Source organism: Chelonoidis abingdonii, chromosome 1, assembly GCF_003597395.2.
Source record: "Chelonoidis abingdonii isolate Lonesome George chromosome 1, CheloAbing_2.0, whole genome shotgun sequence".
NCBI lineage: Eukaryota > Metazoa > Chordata > Testudines > Testudinidae > Chelonoidis > Chelonoidis abingdonii.
The window spans coordinates 121470371-121483618 of NC_133769.1; the positions used below are offsets into that span (position 1 = coordinate 121470371).

A 13248-nucleotide genomic window follows, 5' to 3' on the forward strand; every position below is an offset into this window, starting at 1 on the left:
TGCTTTTTAATTTAATTTTTAATTTGATTTTTATGTAATAGCTTAAAATACTATCCAAAGTCTATATGCTGTATCAAAATCTTGTAGCCCTGACCCCTGTTCTCCTGTAGTGACCTATCAAAGTGAAATTTTGTAGTTTCTGGTACTAGAATGAAAGATGGGGGCCAAAACAGCCAACTTAAATGAAAAGATTTTGGGTGTGAGACCACATTCTTACAAACTTTGAAAAATGTGTGCATAGGGAAGTTAAATAAGGTCTAACAAATTTTAAATTTGTATGCTGTGATGTTCCCCTCCGGTATTATCTGGACCAATGATCTGCTAAGTCACTCCAATCCTTGACTCTGGGAGCCAGCTTTACCCTGCTCTTCTGTTAGATCCCCCACTCCGGGGCTGTTCACGCACAGCCTCTGGCATGTAAGCTGCTCCTTGGATTGTGCAACTAAATGACACTAGCCAATATCTCCTGTCCCAGACAGAACCTTAGGAACCTCCATCTTGCAGTGTCCAGTTATGCCTACTAGATGCTGCAAGCTTTTATGAGTTTGTCAATTTAACAAAGAAATTGAAATATACCAGGCTTTTTATCCCAAGGGAGGTCTCTGGCACGCTTTAAACCAAATGCACTGCTTTAGGTAGAATAAACAGACTTATTAACTATGAAAGATAGATTTTAAGTGATTATAAGTCAGATTTGGTCAAACGAAATAAAAGCAAAATGCATTCTAAGCTTCTCTTAACATTTTCCATGCCCTTACAAACTTAGATGCTTCTTACCATGGGCTGGCTGATTGTCCTTTAGCTAGGCTCTCCGCTTTGATCAGTGCTTCAGTGGCTTGGTGTGGTGGCTGTAGATGGAGGTGGGAGAGAGAGAGAGCCTGGCAACCCTCTCTTCCTTTTATCATGTTCTTTCTTCTCTCTTGGCTTTGCCCCCTACCCCCCCCTCCCCTTTCAGAGTCAGGTGAGCGTTACCTCATTGCAGTCCGAAACTGACCCAAGGAAGGGGGGTGACTCACTGGAGAGTCCAGCAGATCCTTTTGTTGCTGCCTAGGCCAGTGTCCTTTGTTCCTGTGACGCTGGGCTGAGTTTGTCCCATACCTGTGCAGATGAGCTATGAACTATCTGCTCTTGGAGAGTTTTTGCTTGGGCTTGTTTTAAGACATGAGGATACATTTTCAGCCTCATAACTATGTACATGAAATTATAGCCTATAACATTACTGTAACAACAATGCTCAGTGCATCATGAGCCTTCTGGAGACACCTGACTTGACAAACTGTATTGGATATTACACAATTATTTTACAAGGATGAATATGGGGGTACTGGGCAGGGCTGGCTCCAGGCACCAGCTAAAGAAGCAGGTGCTTGGGGTGGCCAATGCGAAGGGGCGGCACTCTGGCTGCTATTGCGGTGGCAATTCCAGGGCAGGTACCTCACCAGTCTCGGAGCGAAGGACCTGCTGCTGAATTGCCACTGAAGAGTGGAGCGGTGCCATAGCGCTGTCACAGCTTTTTTTTTTTCCCCTTGCTTGGGACAGCAGAAACCCTGGAGCGGGCCCTGGTGCTGGGTCTTCCCCTGATATACAAAGTGCCACATACACAAATGAAAATAGATTTTATCAGGAAGGGAAACACAATTAGCTGTGATTTATTATGAGGAAGAGAAAGTATGTTGCTGAAGCTAGATATTTTTTGTGGGCTGTTTATACTGAAGACTAAAGTCTGGAGAATTCCAGGAGCGGGTTAGCTGTGAGTGACGGCTTATTTTTCTTTTATTCAAGGCTGTAAATAAAAAAAGGCATTTCTCCAGCTGTGAAAAGAAAGGCCACACACTATCTATTTTTATGTGAAAAAATGTCATGTTCTAGCTCTAGTGGTTTAACTAAAACTGCCCAAGCCCTATACAATGCCTTTTTCTAAACGACGCGTAAGACGTGTTGCCCTTACCAGAACACCTGAACCAACTTAAAGAGGCACTAGGCAGCATTCCCTACCAGCCGACAACAATTCACGGTTTCACTCGTTGAGGGAGCCGGTCAGCATCCCCTGGGTGGAGAGTGCGAGGTATAATTGTGCTGGGGCAGTGGCTTACGTTCCCTGAGGCATATACAGCAATGTGTGATTGTGCATGGGGGGAAGATACAGTGGTTGTCTCCAATGCCGACAGCAACGCACGAGTGCATAATGGAGGCGGGCAAGGAGCTAACGGGCTGTCCCTGCCTACAGCCAGCAATGCAAGGGTGGACTATTACTGGGGGGCGCGCGTTCCCCAAACTCTCCTTCCGAGCAGAAGGGTCTGATTTGAGTGTGGTGGGAAGCGCGGAGCTAAGGCACCAAGCCCCTCCCAGCCTGGGTGGGGGAGCGAAAGAACCGCCTCGCCCGGGATCCGTGTTTCCTGTCCGCCGTGGTGCGAGGGGAGGAAGCAAAGGGCTCAGTAGGGGCGTACCCAGGAAGTACCGCACTCAACCCGGGGACGTGCTGCTGGTGCTGATCATGTCGGCTAGAAACCCGGGCACAGAGCTGGGTAAGGGACAGCAGCTGATCGTTCCCATTGAGCAGCGTGCAAAAGTGTAATGGAGGAGAGGGTGGGGCGGGGGCGTGCAGCAGACACATGGAGGGAGTCAAGACATTGTCCAGCGTTCAGGTGCGTAGGGGACAGCACTGACTCCCCGGTGGAGGTGAAGCTGTCAACAGCCCACTGGGGCGCTAAGGATCTTACCCACCCCAAACCCTGCCTGAGTCTTCAGGGAAGGGATGTGTGTGCAGAAGTAATAATGGGACTCCCAAGTTTTGTTGTTGCTGCTGATAGATCTATGCCTCCTGGACAGCAGCTGTAGAGAAGTTAGCATGGGCTAGCTGTGACCCAACAACATGATATTTTGACCCCTCCAAAACAGTTAATATCAAGGTGGGAACATGCCAATTTCCACAAAACTTACATCAGGAAGGACAGAATGAGAGGCCTCTCTAGCTGATGGCTCTGGTACTGGCCTGGGATGTGGCTTACACACTCCCAATTTCACTTCTGTGAAACCGTTTAAAAGTTTTTCTTTTTGTTCCAAAGCTCAAAAGTTGTCCTGCAATGGAATTGTCGTTTTAGGGTTGGCTCTATCTGTTTGAACTATTACTTGCTAACTTTTTATATGATGAATTATCCTGGTGGTGCACTGCCTGAGAAGAGATCACAGTTTTAAAAGAGTTTTTGTATTATGTAAAATTGTTGAGTAGCTTTTATGAGCATATTTCACTTATGGGATCATTCAAGGTTTTGATGATTTAAGTATTTGGAATTTGGTCTTTGAACTTAGTGATTAGTCATCTGTGCCACTGCTTTCTTCTGAAACATTATTTTGTTGGTTAAACAAATGTGCAGTCATGGCCCAAAATTTGCTGTCCATAAACATTTGTGAGAACAAAAATCCAAGGGTGCAACTGCTCACAAATGGAGACCAGTAAAGCAGTATGAAGGGGCTGATTCCAAACCTGGTTTATAATCCAGAGATGCGTTTATAAAACAGATTTTCACACTATTTCAGTATTGACAACCCCAAAATTTCAAATATCCTGAGTCAGGGCCCCTGACATCATGAGATTGTCTTAAAAATCATAAGCCATAAAAATATGGGTTATTCTTATTTTCCTTGTTCTTTAGGCTAATCGTGAGTCACATTTGTCAAGCTTTTCTCCATAACCATGAGGGCTAGAAATATATTTTGTTGTTAAATTAATGCTGAGATTCACTTGTAATCACCTGTCTCCAGAACCTGAGGCTTTAAGTAATACTCCAGTAGGGCGAGATTTATAAAAACATTTCAGGAGTTGTCACCACTGCTATTCCAAGCAGCTTTAGGCAAATGCCAACAGTGCCACAAAAACAAGGCAGGACTCCCTGCCCTGATTGTTTTGTGACTTTAGGGTTCTGACTGAATCAATGTTTTCTCTGTTCCTTTCACCATCCTTATTGGGTAATGAGAGAATGGGATGTTTTTCTACTCATTGCATCCTCATGTGTGAAAAAAGGGATTCACCTTTCTCTGTACATTCCTTTTTTTTTCCTGGCGTGAAAGAAATTATTTTCCTTACCTGGACTGATTCCCACAAGATTACTGGTAAAAAAATGTTTTTTTGCCCTCCATTACATTATCTTTAGCCAAAAGGACATCTTTTATTTCCATCTCTTTGAAATGTTGCATTTCCTACAAGCAAGCTGCTGAGTTAGTGTGATCTAGTGTAGCAGCTCTCAACCTTTCTAGACTACTGTGCCCCTTTCAGGAGTCTGATTTGTCTTGCATACCCACAAGTTGCACCTCACTTAAAAACTACTTGCTTACAAAATCAGACATAAAAATATAAAAGTGTCTCAGCACACACTTTCTGAAAAATTGCTTACTTTCTCATTTTTACCACATAATTATAAAATAAATCAGTTGGAATATAAATGCTGTACTTACACTTCAGTGTATAATATATAAAGTAGTATAAAAAAGTCATTGTATGAAATTTTAGTTTGAACTGAATTTGCTAGTGCATTTTATGTAGCCTATTGCAAAACTAGGCAAATATCTAGATGAGTTGATGTACCCCTGGCAGGGGCGGTGAATTATATGGGCCCATGGTGCCCGTACTCCAGGAATATTCAGGGCCTGGGGGCACGGCTCCACCAATGTTCGGGGCCTCCTCCATCTCTGCCTGCCACCCCATGTGCCTCCCCTGGAGTGTCTCCAGGCCCTGCCTGCTGCCCCCAGGCAATTTAAAAGGACCCAGGGGCCCCCCGGCCACCACCAGTGGCAGCACAGTGGGGGTATCATAAGCATAAATCCGTAATTCTGAACCTTAGAGTCCAAAAGTGGGTGCCTACATGAAACCTCCAAGCTTAATTACCAGCTTGGATCTGATAGCGCTGCACCAGCCAAAATTTCCAGTGTTTGGTTACTTCTGGGCTCGCCAAACCCTTCCCTGGGGGACCCCAAGACTTAGATGCCTGCTGAGTCTTACACTCAAAGGGAAATAACCCCCTCCCCTTGTTCTTCTCTTACTTCCTCCCCAGGCTTCCCTGCCGTGGGTTATTCCTGGAAGATTACTGTACTTAAACTCCTTGAATTACAAAACAGAGAGGGCAATTTACCTTCCCCCTGCCTTCTTTTTCCCCCTCCCAGTCTTTCCCTGAGAGAGACCGTAATCCTGGCACAGGGATTTCTATCCCTAGAGCCTCACTTAGAAAAGAAAATCCAACAGGTTTTAAAAAGAAAAGCTTTATATAAAAAGAAAGAAAGACAATAAAAATGCTCTCTGTAGCAAGATAACAGTTACAGGGTCAATTGCTTAAAAGAAAACTATGAATAAACAGCCTTATTCAAAAAGAAATACAATTTAAATCCCAGACAACTACACACATGTAAATACAAAAAACAATAAAGCCTATTTCTCTACCTTTTGTACTTACATTGGAAACAGAAGATTAGAAAAGCCTGGAGATAGAAATCACTCTCATAGCCGAGAGAGCACAGACAGAGCACAGACAAAGGACACACACCTCCAAAATTCCTCCCTGAGCTTTAAAATCCGTTTCCTGATTGGTCCTCTTGGTAGTGGTGTGTTTCCCTTTGTTAACCCTTACAGGTAAAAGAAACATTAACCCTTAGCTATCTGTTTATGACAGGGGGTAAGGCGGCTTCCTGCCCACCCTCGGCTGCGCCACTCTCTGGAAGCGGCCGGCATGTCCTGCGGCCTTGGGAGGGGGGTTTGTCTCCGTGTGCTGCCCCCGCCCCAAGCACCGACCCGCATCTCCCATTGCAGGGAAATGAGGCCGAAGGGAGCTGCAGGGACAGTGCCTGCGGGCAGTGGCACGCAGAGCCCTGGCCCCCCACCTAGGAGCCGCTGCCAGGTCTGCTGCTGCAGGTCACTTTTTGGAGCTGCCTGAGGTAAGCACCGCACCCCTCACCCTCTCTTGCACCCCAACCCCTTTACCCAGCCCAGAGCCCGCACCCAAACTCCCTCCCAGAGCCTTAGGTGGTGGGGGTCGGGGGTGGGCAGGACTTGGACCTGTTCTGGGCATCAACAAAATTATACAAACCTTCTGCCCCGCCCCCTGGAAGAAATTTGTGTACTCCCCGGGGGTATTAGTATTCCCTGGTTGAGAACCACTGATCTAGTGTATGATCTGGTAACTTGAAGTGACCCTTCAGTGTCCCTATCTGAAAGGCATCTTTTTTCTGGCATGTGTATGATAATATTCATTTTTTGACTCATACATCATACTGGAGGGTATCTGCAAACCTTATTCATGCAGATTGCATGTGGTTTTTTTTTTTGGAAACACTTACTTTAGTGTTCATATCTTACATAGTGATCACCTATGTGGTTCACTATGAAGTGTTTATGTAGAATCCTATAATATTACCAGGCAAAGCAGATTGTATCCCTCTCAGTAAATTGTCCTCAAATAGATCTATATATCTAAGTGAATATAATGGAGGTAATATTGTCTGGTGGATAGGTTATGGAACTAACTCAGAGAAACCTGGTTTTTATTTCTGGCTGAGTTCATGAGTTGCTGCATGATGTTGGCCAAGTCACTTAACTGTTCTATACCCTGGTTTCTACCTTCTACAACAAACCTCCAAAATAAAGATTTGTAAAGTACTTTGAAATCTACAGCAGAAAAGCACTACATAACTTTATTATTATCACTCATTCTGTAATGCACATTCAAGTGTGTTCAAAATATTTCAATAGCAAGCATTCCCTTCTGAAATTAATTGTTTTCCCCTCTCCAAAACAGCTCTCCTCCTTAACTTATTTTGAGTGCAAGATTATAGTATGGAAACCACTGTGGGATCCATCAGGATCAGTGGCGCCATTTAAAATGTAAAATAATGGTAGAGGTGTTCCTGCCTGCGTATTGGAAGAATGTTTTAAATCCATTTCTTAAAGAATATTAATATTTCAGGTCTGTTGTTTTTTTTTTTTTAGTTAAGTAAAACCTTCCTTATGTAGTGACATAGACTGTTTCCCAAATGTTAAGGTGCCGTAGTGTTTGGGAATCAAATCTGAGTCACCTAGGGTCAGATTTTCTGAGCATCTGCAGCTCCCATTAACTTCTGTTGGACTTATGGGTGCTCAGCATTTCTAAAAAAAAACCCCAGGCCCAAGGTGTTCCAAATTGGGCACAAATAAAATAATAATAATAATAAAAAAACATCAAGCGGTCTTTTTAAAAACTTTGGAGTGCTGCTGTTTTAAATATTTTTGGACTGCTTAGGTCCTGTGTGTATTAATTCTGTAGATGTAAAATAAACTTCAAGCAGAAAGAGTCATTTAAAATAAAGTGCATTGTGTGGACAGAACATGCAAACAAGCAGCTGAGGACACCAATGGATTCTCAAGAGGCAGTGATTTAACTGTCAGTGACATATTTACCCTGGAGAATGCAGAGAATGAATTTGGTCGGATCACTTGAAAGTTTTTCATATCAGAGTCAGAAGCATAAAATAAAGATACTTTGAACATTTACATTTCTGCCATTTTCCTGGCTTTGCTATGATGGCTGCTGCCCAAGTTACAAACCTTTTCTCCTAGACCCATGCAAAATGGGAGGGCTCAGCAGGTATTCTAAGGGCTTAGCTAGCTTGTGCTAATGTCTTTTCAATGGCAGTGCAAAGCGTTTGCCTCATGCCTACCCGGCCATGCTTGCTGCACACAATCGTTGGATGGCAATTCAAGTTTTCTAGTAGACACCTAGTGGTCAAATATATTTATAAAGAATTTTAAAAGATTATTCCATTTGATTTCTTCCTTTCTCTTCTCTTCTATGCTAAAACATGTCACTTGTACATCTAATATGTCTTATAAGATGCCAGGATTGTAGCACGCCTATCTTTTCCATAAATGAAAGTGAGACTGTTGTCCTTAACTCATGTCATATGATATAATCACTCTTTATTGCAATTTTACATTTCTTATTTTCTGTAAAATAAAGTGTAAAAAAATCATTCTATCTTCTTGCCCTCTCCACCACTGTCCCATAATATCAGAAGAAGGTAGTTACTTGATTAAAACTAAGGGAAGGTGCAGTTAGAATGGATAAAAGGAAATACCACTTTGTACAGAATACAGTCAGCCTGTGAAATTTGCTTGCCACAAGAGTCACATACTGAAGGCAGATTTTGAAAAGGGCTAGAGGATTTTACAGTCTACATCATTTGCAGCTGTATATGCTGAGATTGGGGAATAAATCTCCTGTATTTATGTGTAAACTGATTGTCACAGGAATCCAGGGAGCAAGGAATCTGCCCCTTCCCACACTGCTTCCAAAGATACCCTGATCAGGTGTATAGTCTGCGTGTTTTACCACCTTCCTCTGAAGCACCAGGTATAGACTACTGGAAACAGGATAGTGGATTTGATAGGCCATTGGTCTGCTTTGGTGTGCCACAGGCTACGTCTGTATCAGATGAATAAAATAGACTTTTGCTGGAAAGAATTCTCTTCAGAGGAGTGACTTTTGTAATGCATGCCTCTAGCATTCCCCTCTTGCCTCATTTGGTTTCACTGTGGGGTTAGCAAACTGATATGCAGACTTTCCACCAGGAAGTTTATCATAATCCTCCCAGAGGGATTTTCATGTGAAGTAGTCTCATCAGAGCAAGAAGGGACGCACTGTTACAGACGGAAGATAAAAAGAAGGATGCTTAAAACCAGAGATGCAGTTAGTTTATGTAGAGCAGGGTTGGTCAAACTACGGGCTGCGAGCCAGATCCAACCTGTCAGGGCTTTGGTCTGGCCCACAGGATTGCCACCCCCATCGCGCTGCAGGCCCTGCACCATTCCAGGAAGAGGCCGGCACCATGTCCCTGTGGTCCCTGGGGGAGGGAGTCAGAGGGCTCTGCGCGCTGCCCTCACTTGTAGGCACCACCCCACGCAGCTCCCATTGGCTAGGAATGGGGAACTGTGGCCAATGGGAGCTTTGGGGGAAGTACCCACAGGTGAGGGCAGTGCGCGGAGCCATCTGCCCTCCCCACCTCCAGGAGCTGCAGGGACGTGGTGCCAGCTGCTTCTGGGAGTGGCATGGAGCCAGTGCCCCCAACTCCCTGAACCCCCCTGCACCCCTCCTGTACCCTGCACCCCTCCTGCACTGAGCCCCCTCCTGTACTATGCATCCCTCCTGTACCCTGCACCCCAACCCCCTCCCCTCATCCTCCTCCTGCACCCCCTCACCCCTCCTGTACCCCAACCCCCTGCCTTGAGCCCCCTCCTGCACTCCTCCCTGGACCTCTGCCCTGAGCTCCCTCATACACCCACACACCTCATCTGCCCCAATCTCTTGCCCTGAGCCCTTTCCTGCACACTGCACCCCCGCCCCAGCCCTACATTCATGTTTCTGCATGCAATTTTCCCACCCAGATGTGGCTCTTGGGCCAAACAGTTGGCCCACCCCGGTGTAGAGCCTGATTATTAAGGTTGCCTGAGGGGGCTGAACTGAGTGAGATGGGAACTGCTGAACTGATGGTGAAGGTTGCTGAGGGTGGGGCTGAACTGAAAGTGTTGAGGTCTGATGGAGTAGGGAGGCTGAACTGACGGGAGGGATTGAATTGGGGGTGCAGGAGGCATTGAGGGACAGGATTAATGCTGGGCAGATGGACGGGCAGATGTGGGGGTGAGAGATCGTGAAGCAAGGGCCGCAATCATCTTACCCAATACAGTTGGAAGAGGGGCACCACTGGTTGTCTGATACACACTGGGGAGGGGCAGGGGGAGTTCAAAAGTCAAAGGACAGACTGCAAAGAAATAATAATTTTGTTTAAAATCATAATTTTTTTTGGCCAAACTTTTGGGGGTCAACTCATGATTTTTGATTTCTTGAGATTCACAGTACTGTCTCTTGTGCTCTCAATGTGCCTTCTGTTGGCATCAAGGTAGAATGGTAGAGTAGGAGGATGCAACCTAACTGGAATGCAGGTGGGGCGATTGTTGGTGTCACTAAGCATAACCCTAAGTAATCGGGGGTGAGTTCACAAGTGGTATGGAGCTTCTGGTTTGGCCTCAGCAAACAAGAGTCCTTTCATGTTTAAACTTTAATCGACTAAAAGGCCTGTGTAACAGCCTTATCGTTGCAACATTCCTAACTGATCTAAAGCAGAAATAATGATGCTCTGCACCTTTAGCAGAAGGACAAGTATAACTTGCAGAAGGAAACTTACTAACGAGCTGCCGCCGGCCAAGATTACTTTATCACCTGGCTTACGTAACTGCTACAGGGGGAGGAAGGAGGAGGAGGGAGTGGAAGACAAAGAGATGTGTTGAGAAAAGAATGCTGCAGCGGACAGAAGAGGGAGGGGAAACGGGGGCTTGCTAGTCAGCGAGAAAAGTTTCTATGGATATAAAGGAACAGACTGCTTGTGTTTTAGCTGAGCTGGATCTGGGCGTACTATGTCTCCCAGCACCGACTTTGGGATCCCAATAAACTTGTGTTTGCTTCTCCACCTCGGTGTGTTTATTGGCGTGCTAAGCACTCCGGGCACGGACCACTGTTGCTCGCCTTGGGCATTCTTCTGTGCTGCAACAAGGGGATAGGCAAGGGGTGAAAACATTCAGGGTTAGGGACAGGGGAAGGAGCTTTGAGAGAGGATGGGAAAGGAGCTGGGGCGGGAAAGAGGATTCAGAGCACAGGCAATCTTAATTTTGGCATTTCATAACTTGTAGGTGCTCGATTTGCAACCTTGACATTTGTTTAATGTGATTTTATTTAGGTTTCATACCTTGTTTCTTGATCATATTCTTTACACGCGTGTGTGCCTTTACAGTGACTCATGCTTCTCTTGCGTTGGGAGAAATGTGGGACTCACAATTGCCCAGGGTTATTCTCCACCCTAGCACTGCTCTCTCCACTTCTAGGATAAGAATGAAAATATTTGTTAAATACTCTAGGTTGAGGTGGTGGACAATTTTTAACTAGTGATATTTTTTGAAAAATGGCCTTTCTGGAAAAAAACAAACAGCTTCAACCGTGTTTTAGCTGAAAGTGTTGTGAAAATCTGTGTCTGTACTTCCGACACTGTGTGCGCAGTTTCTCAATGACATTTTGTATAAAACCATTATCAACTTTTTTTTGTTTACCAACCTCCCTCCCTGCACTAGGTTTTAGGTAATGTGAAAAAAAAACCTTGCAAAACCGACAACTTAAAATTTTGTTGTGAGTTGTTTAAAATGTTTTGACCGGCTCTAATTTTAGAACTGATTGATTTGACCCGTGGAAAGTATCTGTGTGATTGTGTGTAATACAAGAGCTTTTGCACATTCTAACATGCCACTGTTAATATTGGATTTGAATAGGTGGATCTTGGCAACTATGCAGAGTCCCCTTGATGTCGGTGGGGTTCTCTATGCGTGCAAGGGTCACATGATTGAGGCCATGGAAGGACAGAGATGACTGCAGCCCTACTGGAAGCCTAGCATGGGGAGCAAGGACCACTGTATTACTGTGATGTGACAAGCAGGGTCCAGTCACCCGAACAAGAGAACAGAAGGTTTAACCCACCCCCCCCTTTAAAATAAGCAGTTCAACCAACTGATTGCATACTATATTATTTTGTATGAAAGCTTGTAATACATAAAACTTAATCATGAGATAGGCATATAGGATATGGTTCTGAAGGGGGTGTGCGTGTGTGTATCTATCTTATCTATCTATATACAAAAATTTAACTGTAGTGCAACTTCAGCATCACCTTGCAGCAGGGCAGTGAAGCAATCAGGCATGGAGTGGGGCTGCTTCCCCAACCAAACCAGACTGGCTTTGAGCACCTAGCCCCGGTCCGGGCCGGGAAAAAACAGTAAGGAACCACCAGAGCAAATGGGAACAGCTTGAAATTGAAAAGAGAACCCCAATCTTCAGGAACTAAGAAAGGAAGGAGTTGTCCCCACTTTAAATATCTTTAGTGACTGAGGTGGAAACAAAATTCAAACTCCTTTTAAAATGAAGGGGTTTGAACTGAAGAGTATGCAGAGCTTGGGGATTAGTTTCCAGGCTGTCCATGAATGCTGAGGGTTAGTTTACACTGGCAACACTAAAGTGCTGCTGTGGCAGTGCTTTTACGTGGCTTGTGTAGTCGCGTAATCCCAGCGCTCTAAAAAACCCACCTCCACGAGGGGTGTAGCTACCAGCGCTGGGAGCTGTGCACTGTCTATACTGGCACGTTACAGCGCTGAAACTTCAAGTGCTCGGGGGGTGTTCCCCCCCCCCAGCGTGAAAGTTGCAGTGCTGTAAAGTGCCAATGTAGACAAGCCCTGAGTCCTTTGTATAGCTAGGGAGTAGGCTAAGAAACTGTTTTAAGGTAATAGGTAACACTTCTTAGATAGGGGAATTGTTTCTAATCAGAAAGGTTGCATCCTTATATTAGTTTTCTGTGTAACTTGTATATGTTTGCTTTCCTTTGCTATTTCATCCTTGGATCTGTGGTTTTTCTATTAAATGGACTTTGTTTATTTTTATCCCAAGCGGGTCTCTATTGTGCAGACTGTGTAGAGTGTGTGCGCCAAAGTGAGCTGGTAACTGAGGGGCTGGTTTCATGCCTTCAGGGTTGACGAACCAAAGGGTGACGGTCTGAGTGTTTGGTAATTAAGAACCTGCAGTGGGCATATTTGGGGAGACCTGGGATTGGAAGAGTTGTTAGTGTCACCCTGCCAAAAATAACGCTGGTTTCAGAAATTTGAACAACCGCCGCACAGCACAAAGGCCCCCAGAGTTACAGTGTATGTAGTGACAGAACCCCTTGCTGGTTTGGGTGATACCCAAAATGTCACATATGATTATAGTTTCTAACTCAAAAAATCAAATCTCAAAACCCACTTTACATGGTAACCAACTTAACACGTTCCATTATGAGATTTGATCCTTGAGCTGTTACTTACATTTGTAGTTCTATTGAACTCATTAGGCCTATGTAAATAAGTGTGCGAGGGTGGATTTGGACTATGTTTAGTTGAATTTCTCATTTTACCACAGAAAATGCAAACGCTATTTTTTAAAAAAATATTATTTTTAAGCATTCAATTTAACTGTTCTAAGGGATTAAATAAAAGTCCTACTTTTGGTCAGGAGCAAATTTGCGTTAAAAAAAGAGTAGGCTATGTAGATTGGGTATTTAAAAAAATCTGCTTCAGTACATAACCTTATATTTATTTGTTACTGATGGAAAAGCTTAGTATTATTGGATTTGTGTTGCCAGTTCAAAAGAGAGTGGTTTTCC

General features: G+C 44.5%; 1 protein-coding gene across 2 annotated transcripts in view; it reads left to right on the forward strand.

Annotated features, from left to right (window-relative positions):
• Nucleotides 1-2092: 2092 nt before the first annotated feature.
• Nucleotides 2093-13248, forward strand: part of DERA (deoxyribose-phosphate aldolase) — a 90340-nt gene continuing 79184 nt past the window's right edge. For both annotated transcript variants that reach the window (XM_032796027.2, XM_032796028.2), the window contains exon 1: nucleotides 2093-2525. In XM_032796027.2, coding sequence (XP_032651918.1) covers nucleotides 2159-2525 — 367 coding nt within the window. In that variant the 5' untranslated portion in view covers nucleotides 2093-2158. The remainder of the gene's footprint in view (nucleotides 2526-13248) is intronic.